Below are 19151 nucleotides of genomic sequence, written 5' to 3'. Positions count from 1 at the left end.
TAGTGTCTTTTTCATTTCAGTTATTTTATTGTTCTCTGTTTGTTCTTTAATTCTTCTAGATCTTTGTTAAATATTTCTTGCATCTTCTCGATCTTTGCCTCCATTCTTTTTCCAAGGTCCTGGATCATATTCACTATCATTATTCCGAATTCTTTTTCTGGATTGTTGCCTACCTCCACTTCATTTAGTTGTTTTTCTGGGGTTTTATCTTGTTCCTTCATCTGGTACGTAGCCCTCTGCCTTTTCATCTTGTCTTTCTGTGAATGTGGTTTTTGTTTCACAGGCTGCAGGTTTGTAGTTCTTCTTGCTTCTGCTGTCTGCCCTCTGGTGGATGAGGCTATCTAAGAGGCTTGTGCAAGTTTCCTGATGGGAGGGACTGGTGGTGGGTAGAGCTGGCTGTTTCTCTGGTGGGAAGAGCTCAGTAGAACTTTAATCCGCTTGTCTGCTGATGGGTGGGGCTGTGTTCCCTCCCTGCTGGTTGTTTGTCCTGAGGCAACCCAACACTGGAGCCTACCCGGGCTCCTTGGTGGGGCTAATGGCAGACTCTGAGAGGGCACACACCAAGGAGTACTTCCCAGAACTTCTGCTGCCAGTGTCCTTGTCCTAACAGTGAGACAGAGCCACCCCCTACCTCTGCAGGAGACCCTCCAACACCAGCAGGTAGGTCTGGTTCAGTCTCCTACGGGGTCACTGCTCCTTTCTGTGTGCCCTCCAAGGGTGGAGTCTCTGTTTCCCCCAGTCCTGTTGAAGTCCTGCAATCAAATCCCGCTAGCCTTCAAAGTCTGATTCTCTAGGAATTCCTCCTCCCATTGCCAGATGCCCAGGTTTGGAAGCCTGAAGTGAGGCTCAGAACCTTCACTCCAGTGGGTGGACTTCTGTGGTATAAGTGTTCTCCAGTTTGTGAGTCACCCACCCAGCAGTTATGGGATTTGATTTTATTGTGATTGTGCCCCTCCTACCATCTCATTGTGGCTTCTCCTTTGTCTTTGGATGTGGGGTATCTTTTTTGTTGAGTTCCAGTGTCTTCCTGTCGATGATTGTTCAGCAGTTAGTTGTGCTTCTGGTGTTCTCACAAGAGGGAGTGAGAGCACATCCTTCTACTCCGCCATCTTGAACCAATCTCTTCCAAAGCCCCATCTTTGGTAGAGAGGTAGATTTCCCATTTTTTATGTTTAATAATTATTTATTAAGATTTGTAATTAGTGTCACCTTGAGGAATTATGTACCATTAATCACTATAATCCTAAATCGATCCAGAAGAAAAATTCTTAACACTTATTTTCTGAAGGAATAATTTTTATGTAAATACTTACATTTGAGAGAACCAAGACAGAATGATTAATATAAGAGTTTCAAACATAAAGTTATATCACATTTGGATAAAATTCTGTGTGGAAAGTGGAATAGAAATATAAGTGCAGAGAGAAAATGGGAGTATGTAAAATATCAACCAGTTAAAGAAGGGCTTGTTTGTATATTTTTTTAAATTAATGATATGGGCATCAAATTATATGGCACTTAAATAGATTCAATTTAAAATAGAGACTGACAGTTTTATTTTTAAACGTCCATATTTACAATTCAATGTAAGTAACATAATTTGTAGTTAATTAATCTGGGGTTAGAACTTTAGATGTCAAGGTTAAAATACATGAATGAAAAAATACAGCTTCTCAAAATTCTTGCAGGGGTCACTGGAGCAGGAAGTGTGAAGGCCTCTGGCTTACGTGTCACTCTGTCACATTCAGACATGCATGGCTGGAGCCAGGGGGAGCAGGGCACGCACTCCCAAGCCCTAAGGACCAGTTAGGGTGCAGGCCGTGGACATGCACATGCAGACCTGCAACTTATGACTTGTGCATATTTCTGTCTTGCAGGGTTTAGTGCAGGACATGCAAAGGCGGGGTGGTCTGGTTCACTGTTTGCATACGTGAAGGTGGGAGGACAGTCCTGGTTTGTCTTACGGGACCTTCACTGTGATTCCAGCACAGGCATTGTGGAAGCAAGAGCAGGAAGCCACGGTCGCAACGTACCATTTGCAGCCAAATGTTGGTGGTCAACACTTGGTTCTTCTCATCCTTTAAAGGAAAAAAAAAAGTCAAAAATATGGTTTATATGATTTACATAAGAAGAAATGATACCCTTATTCATGCACCAATTTGATGGTTGGGAAGGTTGGCGTGTGTGGAAAATAGAATTCATGGAGCATTTCCAAATATACTCCAGCATTTCCCCAGAGTGCAGCTTTTCTATTTATGCTGAAGTAATACACATTCATTACAGAGCTCTTACAAAAGATGGAAAAGTATAAAAAAGAAAATTAAAACCCTGCAACCCCACCATCCCGAGATGATACCTGCTAATGGTTTATCTTATTTTTCCTTACACATTATTTATCATTTGTATACTTAAAAAATAAGACTGGGTGCAGATTCTAATCTTTTAAAGTCAAGTTTATTAGCAGAATGGATAGAGTTTTAAGCAAACTGAAATATTTTAGGCTTCCCTCCCCCCGGGAAAGGGAGTCCCCGCCCCATCCCGTGACAGCTGCGGCACCTGTGCTAACAGTGCTGCGTGGGCCCCATTTCTCCCTGAGCCCCAAGGGTCTGCCTGCCTTTCCTCCCATCCTCCATCAGCCTGGCAGCACCCAGGCCCTTGACACACACCTGCAGGGTACATCCTGTCCAGGTGAGCAAACTAAGGATCAGAAAGGTGGTTCCTTTATGAAGGAACCATTCACACTTGGATCTGAGTCAACAGCCCCTCTTTCCACATTTCCAAACAGAGTGGGTTCCAAGCTGGGCGCCAAAGTCTGCATTCTTTCCAGGAAGCTCCGGAGAGCGCATCGACCGTGGCTTTGCCCCTGCACTGGGCACCCAAAGAAGATGCTAGTCAACATGGGGCCTTTCCATCTGGGATGCAACTGTTTTTTTAGCATGGCTGGCAAAGCCCAAAAGGGCCTAGCAAAAGCCACAGTGCACACGGAGACAAACAAGCCTATTTCATGCAATAGTTCTGCTGAGAACGCTGTTCACTATTTCGTGTTCAATTTCCACCTAAAAGACTCTGTAAATTAGCAATTTTCACCCTCTCCAGGAGAAAGTACTTATTAATGCTGAGATACCCAGAGGCTGAGGCCATAAGCCCCTCCAGCAGGAACTACCTGGCCTGGCTCCCTGATGGCAGTCACAAAGACAGACCCAGTGGCAGAAAGAACACCATCTACTGGTGCATGGTCTCAGGGCAGGGACACAAGTGAGAAATAGATGCTGCTTCTCCTTCAAATACAAATGTGTTGAATGGATAAGAAGCTGGCAGAGATTCTTTGATGCATCAATGCCCCTGTCCCAGTAGCTCACCCTGGGTGCCTCTGAGAGGTGAGAGTTGGGGGCAGGAAGGTGGGTGTAAATCTCACAGAGAAGATCACGCTGTCTAAGGAAAGACAGGGGACCAAGTCCCAAGGGTCCCAGGCCAGGGGCTGTGTCCAGAAGAAGCTGCCAATTCTGTTACAAGAAAAATACATCCCCTTTTTCAAAATAACACATGCCAGGGGTTTTGGTAGAAAAAGCTGTGGAGCTAACCTCTCTCTATCCTCTGTGCAGAGAGAACAGTCCCTGACAGAGCCATGCATCTGAATTGCAAGAGGGCTCTAGTTCCAGTCCGATCTCCAGTACTATTTGAAAGCACTGATAAACTCTTATAGGACATATGTCCCTTGTCTCAACTTATTAAGGAGTTGTTTTTAATCGACTTAAAATTAGCCAGTGTTCCATTCACGTGGCTTTCTTTCTTTTAATTGCATCCATGTCTTCTGAGAGATCTTCTGAGAGAAAGGCTTCTGTGGTTTGGGAGCTCAATTACGACCAATCTAATTAAAAGGCTTTCTTCTTTCCAATATGTTAGCTGAAACCTCATTAGAGGGAAATGAGATTTCTGTGGTGTGTGGCAGCATGGGACTGAGCAGGCATTTCAAACTGTAATCAACGCAAAGCAGCAGCCAGCCTCCAACAGAGGGAGCAGCAATGTGGGTGGGGGAGCCTCCACGGAGATGCGGGAAAACCCTGCAGGACCAGCAGAGAGACTACTCTCTGTGTTCCCAAGGTGGGCCCCTCACACCACCCTCATCCCAGGGCCACCCACTGGCTGAGTCTCAGCTCTCAGTCTGCATGGTGACAAGGCGTCCCACCTCCTTCCCACCCCCTTGTGAAGTATGTCCTTCCCCCCAAAGACTGAATGTTTGTGTTGCCCAAATTTCCGATGTTGAAACCTACCCTGCGCGGGGATGGTATTAGGAGATGAGGCCTTTGGAAGGTGTTTAGGTCATGAGGGTTGTTTCACCCTCATGACCAGGATTATTGTCCTTAATAAAGGGACCCCAGAGGGCTCCCTCACCCCTTCTGCCATGTGAAGACCCAGTCAGAAAACAGCCATCTATGAACCAGGAAGCAGGCTCTCACCAGACATCAAAGCTGCAGGTACCTTGATCTTGTACTCCCCAGCCTCCAGAATTATGAGAAATAAATGTGTGTCATTAAGCCACTCAGTCTATGGTACTTTGGTTACAGCAGCCGAGCTGATGGAACGCAGGGCCCTCACAGGGTCTGAACTCTGCTCAGCTCCAGACAGGCTCTCTGCCCTCCTCCAGCTGCACTGCTCAAAGAATCCAGTCTCAAGTCCTTAGGGCAGCACACAGCCCCTTCTACAACCCACAGTCCAGCCAAGTGTTCATTTGCTCATTCATTCATTCACTCATTTGACAAATATTTCTGGAGCACTTCCTGTTTTGGGCATTATGCCAGCCTGACATGCACAGTGGGAACTGAATAGACACGGTCCCTGAGCTCATGGAATATAAAATGTCGGTGGAGGGTGGGATAACACAATTCGACAATGACACACCTATGATTAACAAACGGTGACAAGTCACAGAGGACAGGAACAGAGCCCCTTCAGAGGATGACAGGGAGACGAACTTCATCAGAGTGACGGGGATGGGATCCTGAGGAAAAGACATCACCTTTACTCCCTATGACCCTGCAACACCAAAGCCACGACCCCTCACGCCCACTGTGTGCACCCCTACCCTTCGAGATCTTGCTCCCCACTCAACCCCCAAGTGCCTGCCCTGCCCCATGCCCTCCTCCTTCCTCCTGCACAAGCCCAGGGGCTCCGGGAGGGAGCCGGCAACCTGGGCAGACCTGTGGCCTCGGACAGCAGAGTGCAATTCAACCCAAGGAGGAACCTTCCTGCCAATTGTCCAGCTGCTTTAGAAGGGACCTAACATGTATCCACAAGGATAACAAGTTAGCTGAACATCATTTAATGCTTAATAAATCTATTTTCCATTTAAAAAAAGAGGGGACCTATAGACCAGTTCCTGAGTTGTAAGCACAGAGGATGGCCACCCTTCTGGTCCACCCCTGGGCTGGCCCCTGAGGGCGAAGCCAGGTGACCAGGGCCTGCAAGGTCTGCAGAGCCAGATCCCGCACACCCAGTGCCCCTGCCACAGCTTCCCAGCCTCGTCCCCACCACCCTGCCACCCACGGTGCCCTGCTTCTTGATGGAGTCTTCGCCTCTGCATTCAACTGCATGGCCTCAGGGGCTGCACGTCCTACACACTGAAGCCGGGTGGAAATCAATTCTCACCCTGGGCGGAAGCTCCCTCCTCTCTCACCTCGTCCTCCTCCACTGACACCCCGGTCACCAACCCCCGTACTGCTCTCGCGCTTGTGTGAAATCAGGAACCAGCCACTGATGCTGAACTCAGCAGTCACGACTGGCACAGGCTGGAGGCACACGGGTCCAACACTGGGACTCTCGGGAGGGAGAGGCGGATGAGGCTTCCAAACCCTGACTCCAGACCCTGGCCCAGGGGCTGTAAAAAATAAGCAGGTACAACCCCCTGAGAACAAACAGCACAGGATCCGGGCATGGGTTACGGTGATTCCAGACCCTCAGCAGCCGCCTGCCCATCACAGCCCTGACCCAACCTGGCAGGACAGCACACAGGAGCAGAGCCCCCGACACTGGCTGCCAGAAAAACCCCTGGGCTCCAATCAGCTGCCCCCTATCGGGCACTCAGTGTCTGTGGTTTCAGTGTTCTCTTCTCAGAAATAGGGAGACAATAGCTGCCCCCACCACCTCCCAGTGTAGGAGGGACGAGGGTAGAGTCACACAGGCTGTGACATATGACTCGGCTCTAGTGTGTCACTGTGTGGTTGCTCTCTCTCTCTCTCTCTCTCTCTCTCTCTCACACACACACACACACACACACACACACACACACACACGGCTCCCCCACAAGACCCAGGCTTCTTGCTGACCCTGGGATCTCACAGGAGGACACAGGACCCCTGAGTGCCATGGAATCACACAGACCAGTGCACAAAACACCCCCAAAGCCAACCCCTTCTTTGTTTTTCAAACTGAGCACTTCAGAATATATTCAGCCTCAAAAAAGAAGGAAATCCCACTATTTGCGACAGCGTGGATGAACCTGGAGCACGTTACGTTAAGTGAACGAAACCAGACACAGAAAGATCCTGCATGATTCCACTTGTATAAAGAATCTAAAATAATCCAACCCACAGAAGTACAGAGTAGAATGGTGGCTGCCAGGGGCCGGGTGGGAAATGAGAGGTATTAGTCCAAGGGTGCAAAGTTTCAGTTCTGCAAGATGAACAAGCCCCAGAGATCTCCTGTGAGGCACAGAGCCTGTAACTAATAATGCTGTAGCGTAGACTTAAACATTTGCTAAGAGGGTAGATCTTATGTTAGGTGTTCTTATCACAGAAATAATAATTATAATAAATAAAAAAGAGGGCAGGAGGAAACTTTGGGAGGTGATGGGTATGTTTATGGCATAGATTGTGGCGAGAGTTTCACAATGTATGGTTTTCTCCAAACTTGTCATATTGTGTACATTAAACACGTATAGCTTTTTGTATGTCAGTCATACCTCAATAAAGGGATTTTTAAAGTATACTTTAAGTAGCCATGCTTTTTAAAACTAATCTCCCGGAATAATCATGTGTCTGTTTTAGAGTACAACCATTCTGATGTGCTATCCTGCACACCTGCAGCAATTATTCTTCTGGAAGTTACAGGGTGACATTATTCAACATTATTTTGCAGAGCTCCCAATACTTTTCCTTTGCTTTTGTGTAAATGCTGAGAAAAAAAATAGGTAACAATAGATCTGTGTCTCAATTCTTGTTTGCAGAGAAAGATAACATAAATTTTTATTTATGTAGTACTCTGCAGTTTTTTTTTAACAGGGATCACTTCTTTTATCTAATTTAATCTTTACATTAACCATATTTTTGTCCTGTTTTTACAGAAAAATAAATTGAGAGGCTGTGATTTTCCCTGAGTCAGCGAGATATTAGGGCTGAGAGAAGAGTCATATCCAGCATAAGAAATAAACGCCTAAAAGTCAATAAGAAAAAGGCAGACAATCCAACAGAAAAATGGGCAAAAGATGAACAAACCCATGATTTTCACCACAGAGAATAACAGTAAATGATATTTGAAAATAACACAGCTAAACCTTAAATAGAGTTTGCAGTCTTCTGAATGTGATACATACACACACACACACACACACACACTTTTTTTTCAAACTCATTACAGTCTTGTGACAACCACACAGTGAAGTCAGTACTATTATTATTCTCATCTCATAGCTCAACACCAGTGTTTCAGCCGCCAGATGACTCTGCTCCCAACGTCCTAAGGAAACACTTTGGTGATGGTCACAGAAAATGATTCCCTTTGGCATCTATACAGCACAGACATTCTCAAACTACAGGCTGGAAACCTCTGAGTTTCTGAGATGCTTCCAGAGGATCAGTGAAGCCACATCTTTTTCACAATCATGAGAAGTTATTAGCCTATTTCACCCTCATTTACTCATGAACGGTTGGTAGAGCTTGGCAGAGACCACGTGACATACAATGCAGCAGACTGCCACAGAAGTGGATCAGAGAATCCAGCTGTCTTCTACGAAGCTGGGCATTAAGGAGATTTGCAAAAATATAAAACAATGCTACTCTTCTCACTAAATGTGTTTTTCCTGGGAAAATATAGTTATTTTTCTTAAAGTATTAGTTAGGGTAACAAGGCACGGGGTTATTATTTCGAAAGAATTCATGGACTTGAAAATGTTTTCTTAGTTTTTATTTCAAACATGGTAATAAATATTGATATATGTAACCCATGTAAAAAAACTGGGCGGGGGGGGATCTGCAATAACTTTTATGAGAATAGAGGGGTCCGGAAGCTTAGAAGTTTGAGAGCCACTGGTGCAGGCTTGGCGTTCCTAAGACAAGGCGTTCCTGGTTCTTGGACCCAGGGGCCCGGCCCCATCTCTGTTCTCATTTGGGGGTTGCTCAGAGTCTGTGTTTTGGGAGTACAGTGTGAAAAGTCTGCCCCAGCCTCCCCAGGGAGGGGCAAGGGGTTCGAGGGTGCACTTTTTACTAGGACTGAAAGGGCTTCTTTCCACTTCTGTTAGAGGGAGAGCCTCCCTGTCTCCCCCAAGAGGACCCAAATCTGGAAGAATGAAGCCTGAGATCATGAGAGCAGAACCAGAGAAGAGAGTCCATCTTGAGGCAGCAGGGCTGGAAAGTGGAGGAAGGGTGGAGGGGCCAGGGGATTATGGATATAGGAGAGAGGGGGAAAGAGGTGGACTCCAGTCACACTGGTAAACCACTCAAGCTTCATCTGAACTCTCTCTGGACAGAAACAATAAATTTCCCTTTATTCTGAAGCCATCATCTTGACTGAATCAGTGTCTAAGCATCCCCTTCACAAACGTAGCACACATAACAAGTTATCTCTGACAGGACTCAAGGTAAGCAACTGCACGCAGAGATGGACTCCACAAATGCCTGGGTCATGGAAACCAGTGCTGGAGCTTCAGCATCAGGCTTCTCCAACAAACTCTCTTGGGAACCTGGCTGTGGAAAGTCCCATCAAAACGAGGTCCTCTGAAGACAGGAGCTAGTGATAGGGGATCTCAACACAACCCTCAGTGTGGAACTGGTGCCAAGGTGGGTTCAAAAGGTCAAAGGGAAGGGAAAGGGATGAGATACATGAAAGAAGGCAGGAGCTGGAAGTGAAAGCAGTAATGTTTTCTTTTTTTGTTATTTGACATTTATAATATTTCTACAAGCAATGTAGATTAATTGGTTTAATAAATTAAGCAAAAATAAAGATCACATAAAAGGAAAGAATATATATGAAAAGAATTACCACCATTATAGCTCAGAAAATTAAAAACTATGAGTAGACACACCCTCATAAGGCATGGGCAAGATGAAAAAATTGGAATGGCAGATTCACATAGTTTGGCAATGAATGAATGAATGAATACATAAATAATTTAAAATAGCAAATGCAAGGAAGAAAGGAAGGCAAGGAGACAAACACAACTAAAATACAAAATATAATCTGGAAAAAAGCCCAATTAAGACAAGCATGCTTCCCATGAATTCTTTCTACTATATAACTCAATAAAGCCTTGGATCAAATTAAACATGATTTCAAATATGAGATTATAAAATACCGAATGAAATAAAAGGGAGACTGCAGAGCTAAACAAACTGAGAACCAAAACAATACGGTTACATGGCTAATAAATTAGAGCCAGAAAAGAACAAAACAGACCCAGCTGAAAATTGAGTTACTGGCATGAAGGCAAGGCATGAGACAACCACAGTATGTAGAGGAAAAACACAAAGAGATTAAGTCAATTAGGGACGTGGACACAGAAGTGCCACAAGGAGGGCACAACTTGAGCTGAAACAGAGAACACGCACGTGTGAAACAGAAAGTGTCCTGGGACCACGCACAGGAGACACACTTCTGGTTCTAGCAAAACAGTAAAATCCATGACCTGAACACTGTCCTGCTACCAAACACCTAGAAATGCTGGAGAAAATCACAGAAATACCTTCTTAAATGCAAATGGAAGCTCACAAAAATGGAAGAGAAATCTTCAAAAACAAAAGATCCAATAGGAAACGGAAAAGAACACTGTTAGGGGCACTGGTGGTGCAGTGGTTAAGAATCTGCCTGCCAGTGCAGGGGACACGGGTTCAATCCCTGGTCCAGGAAGATCCCACATGCCACAGAGCAACTAAGCCCATGAGCCACAACTACTGAGCCTGTGCTCTAGAGCCTGCAAGCCACAACTACTGAGCCCACATGCCACAACTACTGAAGCCCACGTGCCTAGAGTCCATACTCCACAACAAGAGAAGCCACTGCAATAAGCCCAGTCACCACAGTGAAGAGTAGCCCCCACTCGCCGCAACTAGAGAAAGCCCGCGGGCAGCAAAGAAGACCCAACACAGCCAAAAATAAATAACCTTTAAAAAAATAAAATAAGCTTCAGAAGGAGAAAATTTAAAGAAATAATGACTGAGAAATTTCCAGAATTGCTGAACTAATCCTCAGTTTAAGGAAGCTCAACAAGTTACTCAAGAAGATAAATATGACTCAAAAACTAATCAAAGTTTAATCATTCTTTTCAGCTCCTATATGTAAAGAGCTTAGAATTAAGCTCTTATAGCAAGAAAAAAAAAACTGAACATACTGAAAATCAGTGACTTTGGTTGGACCCATGAGAGCTTGATGTCACAGTGTAAAGTGCCACACCGAAATCTGAAAACAGGCGAATTCAGAGTCATAGACAAGATCTGCTTACCTGGGGCAGAGGCTACTAGAGCCATAAACTTGCAGTAACACCCACAAGGTCATTTTGATGAGTCTCTGTTTGCTGAGGATAAACTTGAGTGAGAATAAGAAAGCTCCAGGGAGCCACAACCTTGGGGACACCCTACACTCTCATGGATTTCATCTCCAGGAGCCCCACCAAGTTCTCAAGGTAAATGTGCAAGAAAGATCCCCTTGTAACTCTGGCACAGGAAGGGAAGGAGTAACTCTTAGGAAACAGGCCACCCAAAGCCTTCTCAATAGAAAAGCCTACTCTCCAAGCTTTCCAGAGCTTGATGTCCACCATTCCTCCCACACCGGTGCCCTGGAGCCTTTCTATCCCATGCAAAGGAGGGGACAAAAGCCATCATAGGAGGGAAACACTTGTTAAGGCCACAGCCCAGGAGCACAGACAGACCCACTGAAAGGCTGAGATTTAACCCTAACACTACAGAACCTATAGAACACTTCCCCTCCCCCACATCATCCCATCACACTAACACACCAGAATAAGGGCAGTGGGAACCACTGAAAAAGCTGCAGACTCCCTCTGAGGAGGGGTACTGAGCGAAGACCAAAATCAAGAGGGGAGACAAAAACAGACACTAGAAGAATCTGAAACTTCTGACACAGAAAGCTACAGCGAACATTACAGCCCAACTACTAGCCAAACTAACATAAATTCTCACATTAAAGGTATATTTATTTCAATTTCTATTACCTTATAGGATATTTCTGATTTATAACAGAACAACTACAAGGCAACTAAAAGACAAGAAAAAAGTATGAAGAGACAAAGCAAGCATCAGGAAAAGACTGTAATATGACACAGATGTTGAAATTATCAAACACTAAATTTAAGATAATATGATCAATATGTTAAAGGGCTCTAAAGGAGAAATAAACAACATGCAAGAACAGATGGGTAGGGGGAACCTTCAAGATGGCGGAGGAGTAAGATGTGGAGATCATCTTCTTCCCCACAAATATATCAAAAATACATCTACATGTGGAACAACCCCTACAGAACACCTACTGAACGCTGGCAGAAGACCTCAGACTTCCCAAAAGGCAAGAAACTCCCTATGTACCTGGGTAGGGCAAAGGAAAAACAGAGACAAAAGAATACGGACAGGACCTGCACCTCTAGGAGGGAGCCGTGAAGGAGGAAAAGCTTCCACACACTAGGAAGCCCCTTCGCTGGCAGAGACAGGGGTGGCCGGGGGGAAGCCTCAGAGCCACAGAGGAGAGCGCAGCAATAGGGGTGCAGAGGGCAAAGCGGAGAGATTCCCGCACAGAGGATCGGTGCCAACCAGCACTCACCAGCCTGAGAGGCTTGTCTGCTCACCTGCCAGGGTGGGTGGGGGCTGGGAGCTGAGGCTCGGTCTTCAGAGTTCAGATCCCAGGGAGAGGACTGGGGTTGGCTGCGTGGACACAGCCTGAAGGGGGCTAGTGCACCACAGCTAGCCAGGAGGGAGTCCGGGAAAAAGTCTGGAACTGCCTAACAGGCAAGAGACCATTATTTCCGGGTGCACAACGAGAGGGGATTCAGAGCACCGCTTAAAGGAGCCCCAGAGACAGGCATGAGACGCGGCTATCAGTGCAGACCCCGGAGACAGGCATGAGACGCTAAGGCTGCTGCTGCAGCCACCAAGATGCCTGTGTGCAAGCACAGTTCACTATCCACACCTACCCTCCCTGGAGCCTCTGGAGCCTGCCACTGCCAGGGTCCCGTGATTGAGGGACAACTTCAACATCATGCCAGCCTCTGCTGCCGCAGGCTCACCCTGCAGTCCGTACCCCTCCCACGCCCCAGCCTAAGTGAGCCAGGGCCCCGAATCAGCTGCTACTTTAAGCCCATCCTGTCTGGGCAGGGAACAGACGCCCTCAGGTAACCTACACACACAGGCAGGGCCAAATCCGAAGCTGAACCCCAGAAGCTATACAAACAAAGAAGAGAAAGCGAAATTTCTCCATGCAGCCTCAGGAACAATGGATTGAATCTCCACAGTCAACTTGATGTACCCTGTACCTGTGGAATACCTGAATAGGCAACGAATCATCCCAATATTGAGTCAGTGGACTTTTGGAGCAATTGTAGACTTGGGGTTTGCTATCTGCATCTAAATTGTTTCTGGTTTTATGTTTATCTTAGTTTAGTATTTAGAGCTTAATATCACTGGTAGATTTGTTTACTGATTGGACTGCTCTCTTCCATTTTTTGTTTATATATATATATTTTTCCGTTTTCTCTTTTTGTGAGGTGTGTGTGTGTATGCTTCTTTGTGTGATTTTATATGTATAGCTTTGCTTTTGCCATTTGTCCTAGGATTCTGTCTGTCCGGTTTTTTTTTTTTTTTTTTTAGTATAGTTTTTAGCACTTGTTATCATTGGTGGATTTGTTTTTTGGTTTGCTTGCTCTCTTCTTTCTTTATTTTTTTCTATTACTTTTTAAATTTTAGTAATTTCTTTATTTTTTCGTTTAATAACTTTATTTTCTTTCTTTCCTTCCTTCCTTCCTTCCTTTCTCCCCTCTCCCCCCTCCCCCTCTCCCTCTCTCTCCCTCTCTCTCTCTCTCTGTCTCCCTCGGTCTCCCTCCCTCCCTCTCTCTCTCTCTCTCTCTCTCTCTGTCTCCCTCGGTCTCCCTCCCTCCCTCTCTCTCTCTCTCTCTCTCTCTGTCTCCCTCTCTGTCTCCCTCCCCCCCCAGTCTCCCTCTCTGTCTCTGTCTGTCTCTCTGTCTCTCTGTCTCTCTGTCTCTCTCTCTCTCTCCCCCTTTTCTTCTGAGCCACATGGCTGACAGGGTCTTGGTGCTCCAGCCATGTGTCAGGCCTGAGCCACTGAGGTGGGAGAGAAGAGTTCAAAACATTGAACTACCAGAGACGTCCCAGCCCCAGGTAATACCAAACAGCGAAAGCTCTCCCAGAAATCTCCATCTCAACACTAAGACTCAGCTCCACTCAACGACCAGCAAGCTACAGTGCTGGACACACTATGCCAAACAACTAGCAAGACAGGAACACAACACCACCCATTAGCAGGGAGGCTGCCTAAAATCATAGTAAGTTCACAGACACCAAAAAATACACCACCGAATGCAGTCCTGCCCACTAGAAAGACAAGGTCGAGCCTCATCCAACAGAACACAGGCACCAGTCCCCCCCACCAGGAAGCCTACACAACCCACTGTACCAACATTACCCACTGGGAGCAGACACCAAAAACAATGGGAACTATGAACATGTAGCCTGCGAAAAGGAGACCCCAAACACAGAAAGTTAAACAACATGAGAAGACAGAGAAATACGCAGCAGATGAAGGAGCAAGGTAAAAATCCACCAGACCTGACAGATGAAGAGGAAACAGGCAGTCTACTTGAAAAGGAATCCAGAGTAATGATAGTAAGCCTTGGAAATAGAATGGAGAAAATACAAGAAATGTTTAACAAGGACCTAGAAGAACTAAAGAGCAAACAAACAATGATGAACAACACAATAAATGACATTAAAAATTCTCCAGAAGGAATCAATAGCAGAATAACTGAGGCAGAAGAACGGATAAGTGACCTGGAAGATAAAATAGTGGAAGTAACTACCACAGAGCAGAAGAAAGAAAAGAGAAACAAAATAATTGAGGACAGTCTCAAGACCTCTGGGAAAACGTTAAATGCAACAACATTCAAATTATCCCAGAAGAAGAAGAGAAAAAGAAATGGACTGAGAAATATTTAAAGAGATTATACCTGAAAACTTCCCTAATATGGGAAAGGAAATAGCCACCCAAGTACAGGAAGCACAGAGAGTCCCCTACAGAATAAATCCAAGGAGAAACATGCCAAGACACACATTATCAAACTATCAAAAATTAAATACAAAGAAAAAATATTAAAAGCAGCAAGGGAAAAGCAACAAATAACATACAACAGAATCCCCATAAGGTTAACAGTTGATCTTTCAGCAGAACTCTGCAAGCCAGAAGGGAGTGGGCAGGACATATTTAAAGTGATGAAAGGGAAAAAATTACAACCAAGATTACTCTACCCAGCAGGGATCTCATTCAGATTTGACAGAGAAACTAAAACATTTATAGACAAGCAAAAGCTAACAGAATTCACACCACCAACCAGATTTACAATGAATACTAAGGAAACTTCTCTAAGTGGGAAACACAACAGAAGAAAAGGACCTACAAAAACAAACCCAAAACAATTAAGAACATGGTCGTAGGAACATACATATAGATAATTACCTTAAACGTGAATGGATTAAATGCTCCAACCAAAAGACACAGGCTTGCTGAATGGATACAAAAACAAGACCCATATATATGCTGTCTACAAGAGACCCACTTCAGACCTAGGAACACATACAGACTGAAAGTGAGGGGATGGAAAAAGTTATTCCATGCAAGTGGAAATCAAAAGAAAGCTGGAGTAGCTATACTCATATCAGATAAAATAGACTTTAAAATAAAGAATGTTACAAGAGACAAGGAAGGACACTACATAATGACCAAGGGATCAATCCAAGAAGAAGATATAACAATTATAAATATATATGAACCCAACATAGGAGCACCTCAATACATAAGGCAACTGCTAACACCTATACAAGAGGAAATCAACAGTAACACAATAATAGTGGGGGACAACAATGGACGGATCATACAAAATGTAAATAAATAAGAAACAGAAGCTTTAAATGAACAATAGACCAGATAGGTTTAATTGATATTTATAGGACATTCCACCCAAAAACAACAGAATCCACTTTCTTCTAAAGTGTGCACTGAACATTCTGCAGGATAGATCATATCTTGGGTCACAAATCAAGCCTTGGTAAATTTAAGAAAATTGAAATCATATCAAGCATCTTTTCTGACCACAATGCTATGAGACTAGATATCAATGACAGGAAAAAACACGTAAAAAATACAAACACAAGGAGGCTAAACAATACTCTACTAAATAACCAAGAGACCACTGAAGAAATCAAAGAGGAAATCAAAACATACCTAGAAACAAATGACAATGAAAACACAATGACCCAAAACCTATGCAAGGCAGCAAAGCAGTTCTAAGAGGGAAGTTGAGAGCAATACAATCCTATCTCAAGAAACAAGAAAAATATCAAATAAACAACCTAACCTTACACCTAAAGCACTAAAGAAAGAAGAAAAAAAAAACCCCAAAGTTAGCAGAAGGAAAGAAATCATAAACATCCGATTAGAAATAAATGAAAAAGAAATGAAGGAAACAATAGCAAACATGAATAACACTAAAAGCTGGTTCTTTGAGAAGATAAACAAAATTGATAAACCACTAGCCAGACTCATCAAGAAAAAAAGGGAGAAGACTCACATCAATAAAATTAGAAATGAAAAAGAAGTACCAACTGACACTGCAGAAATACAAAGGATCATGAGAGATTACTACAAGCAACTCTATGCCAATAAATAGGACAACCTGGAAGAAATGGACAAATTCTTAGCAAAGCACAACCTTCCGAGACTGAACCAGGAAGAAATAGAAAATACAAACAGAACAATCACAAGCACTGAAATTGACACTGTGATTTAAAATCTTCCAACAAACAAAAGCCCAGAACCAGACGGATTCACAGGCAAATTCTATCAAACATTTAGAGAAGAGCTAACACCTATCCTTATCAAACTCTTCCAAAATATAGTAGAGGGAGGAACACTCCCAAACTCATTCTATGAGGCCACCATCACCCTGATACCAAAACCAGACAAAGATGTCACAAAAAGAGAAAACTACAGGCCAGTATCACTGATGAACGTAGATGCAAAACTCCTCAACAAAATACTAGCAAACAGAATCTAACAGCACATTAAAAGGATCATACACCATGATCAACTGGGGTTTATCCCAGTAATGCATGGATTCTTCTATATATGCAAATCAATCAATGTGGTACACCATATTAACAAACTGAAGCAGAAGAACCAGATGATAATCTCAATAGATGCAGAAAAAGCTTCTGACAAAATTCAACACCCGTTTATGATAACAAACCTCCATAAATTAGGCAAAGAGGAAACTTAACTCAACGTAATATAGGCCATATATGACAAACCCACAGCCAACATTATTCTCAATGGTGAAAAACTGAAAACATTTCCACTAAGATCAGGAACAAGACAAGGTTGCCCATGCTCACCACTATTATTCAACATAGTTTTGGAAGTTTTAGCCACAGCAATCAGAGAAAAAAAAGAAATAAATGGAATACAAATTGGAAAAGAAGAAAACTGTCACTGTTTGCAGATAACATACTATACATAGAGAATCCTAAAGATGCTACCAGAAAACTACTAGAGCTAATCAATGAACTTGGTAAAGTAGCTGGATACAAAATTAATCCACTGAAATCTCCTGCATTCCTATACACTAATGATGAAAAATCTGAAAGAGAAATTAAGGAAACACACCCATTTACCACTGCAACAAAAAGAATAAATATCTTGGAATAAACCTACCTAAGGAGACAAAAGAGCTGTATGCAGAAAATTATAAGACACTGATGAAAGAAATTAAAGATGATATAAAGGGATTGAGAGATATACCCTGTTCCTGGATTGGAAGAATCAACATTGTGAAAATGACTATACTACCCAAAGCAATCTACAGATTCAATGCCATCCCTATCAAACTACCAATAGAATTTTTCACAGAACTAGAACAAAAAATTTCACAATTTGTATGGAAACTCAAAAACATCCCAATTGCCAAAGCAATCTTGAGAAACAAAAACGGAGCTGGAGGAATCAGGCTCCCGGTCTTCAGACTATACTACAAAGCTACAGTAATCCAGACAGTATGGTACTGGCACAAAAGCAGAAATATAGGTCAATGGAACAGGATAGAAAGCCCAGAGATAAACCCATGCACATATGGTCACTTTATCTTTGATAAAGGAGGCAAGAATATACAATGGAGAAAAGACAGCCTCTTCAATAAGTGGTGTGGGGAAAACTGGACAGCTACATGTAAAAGAAAGAAATTAGAATACTCCCTGACACCATACACAAAAATAAACTCAAAATGGATTAAAGAGCTAATGTAATGCCAGACACTATGAAACTCTGCCTATGTTCAGAACACTCTATGACATAAATCACAGCAAGATCCTTTTTGACCCACCTCCTAGAGAAATGCAAATAAGAACAAAAGTAAACAAATGGGATGTAATGAAATTTGCAAACGAAGCAACTGACAAAGGATTAATCTCCAAAATATACAAACAGCTCATGCAGCTCAATATCAAAAAAACAAATAACCCAATCGAAAAATGGGCCAAAGACCTAAATAGACATTTCTCCAAAGATATACAGATTGTCAACAAACCTATGAAAGGATGCTCAACATCACTAATTATTAGAGAAATGCAAATCAAAACTACAATGAGGTATCACCTCACACTGGTCAGAATGGCCATCATCAAAAAATCTACAAACAATAAATGTTGGAGAGGGTGTGGAGAAGAGGGAAACCTCTTGCACTGTTGGTGGGAATGTAAATTGATATAGCCACTATGGAGAACAGTTTGGAGGTCCCTTAAAAAACTAAATATAGAATACCATATCACCCAGCAATCCACTCCTGGGCATATACCCTGAGAAAACCATAATTCAAAAAGAGTCATGTACCACAACAATGTTCATTGCAGCTCTATTTACAATAGCCAGGACATGGAAGCAACCTAAGTGTCCATCAACAGATGAATGGATAAAGAAGGTGTGGCACATATGTACAATGGAATATTACTCAACCATAAAAAGAAACGAAATTGAGTTATTTGTAGTGAGTTGGATGGACCTGCTGTCCTGATGGTCTGTCATACAGAGTGAAGTAAGTCAGAAAGAGAAAAACAAATACTGTATGCTAACACATATATATGGAATCCTCCCCCCAAAAAAGAAAATGGTTCTGAAGAACCTAAGGGCAGGACAGGAATAAAGACGCAGACATAGAGAATGGACTTGAGGACACGGGGAGGGTGAAGGGTAAGCTGGGATGAAGTGAGGGAGGGCATGGACATATATACACTACGAAATGTAAAACAGATAGCTAGTGGGAAGCAGCCACATAGCACAGGGAGATCAGCTCACTACTTTGTGTCCACCTAGAGGGCTGGGATAGGGAGTGTGGGAGGGAGATGCAAGAGGGAGGAGATATGGGGATATGTATACATATAGCTGATTCACTTTGTTATACAGCCGAAACTAACATACCATTGTAAAGCAACTATAGTCCAATAAAGATGCTAAAAACAAAAACAAATAAACAAACAACAACAAAAGAATAAAAGAACAGCTGGGTAATGTCAGCAGGAATATGGAAACTCTAAGGAAGACTCTAAAGGAAATACCAGGAATCAAAAACACCATAACATGGACCTAGATTCTGTCACACA

The 19151-nt window shown here is 43.4% G+C and overlaps 1 protein-coding gene across 1 annotated transcript in view; it reads right to left on the bottom strand.

Annotated features, from left to right (window-relative positions):
• The window catches only part of CHRNA7 (cholinergic receptor nicotinic alpha 7 subunit), a gene marked incomplete at both ends in the record, with an annotated part of 130057 nt that overhangs the window by 74292 nt on the left and 36614 nt on the right, over nt 1-19151 (bottom strand). Inside the window, one exon of the mRNA XM_079699708.1 lies at nt 2034-2078. Coding sequence (XP_079555834.1) covers nt 2034-2078 — 45 coding nt within the window. The remainder of the gene's footprint in view (nt 1-2033; nt 2079-19151) is intronic.

This window comes from Hyperoodon ampullatus, assembly GCF_949752795.1.
Source record: "Hyperoodon ampullatus genome assembly, chromosome: 3".
NCBI classification, from domain to species: domain Eukaryota; kingdom Metazoa; phylum Chordata; class Mammalia; order Artiodactyla; family Ziphiidae; genus Hyperoodon; species Hyperoodon ampullatus.
The sequence above is the reverse complement of the archived record's forward strand: the minus strand, read 5'-3'. Positions and strand labels throughout refer to the sequence as shown.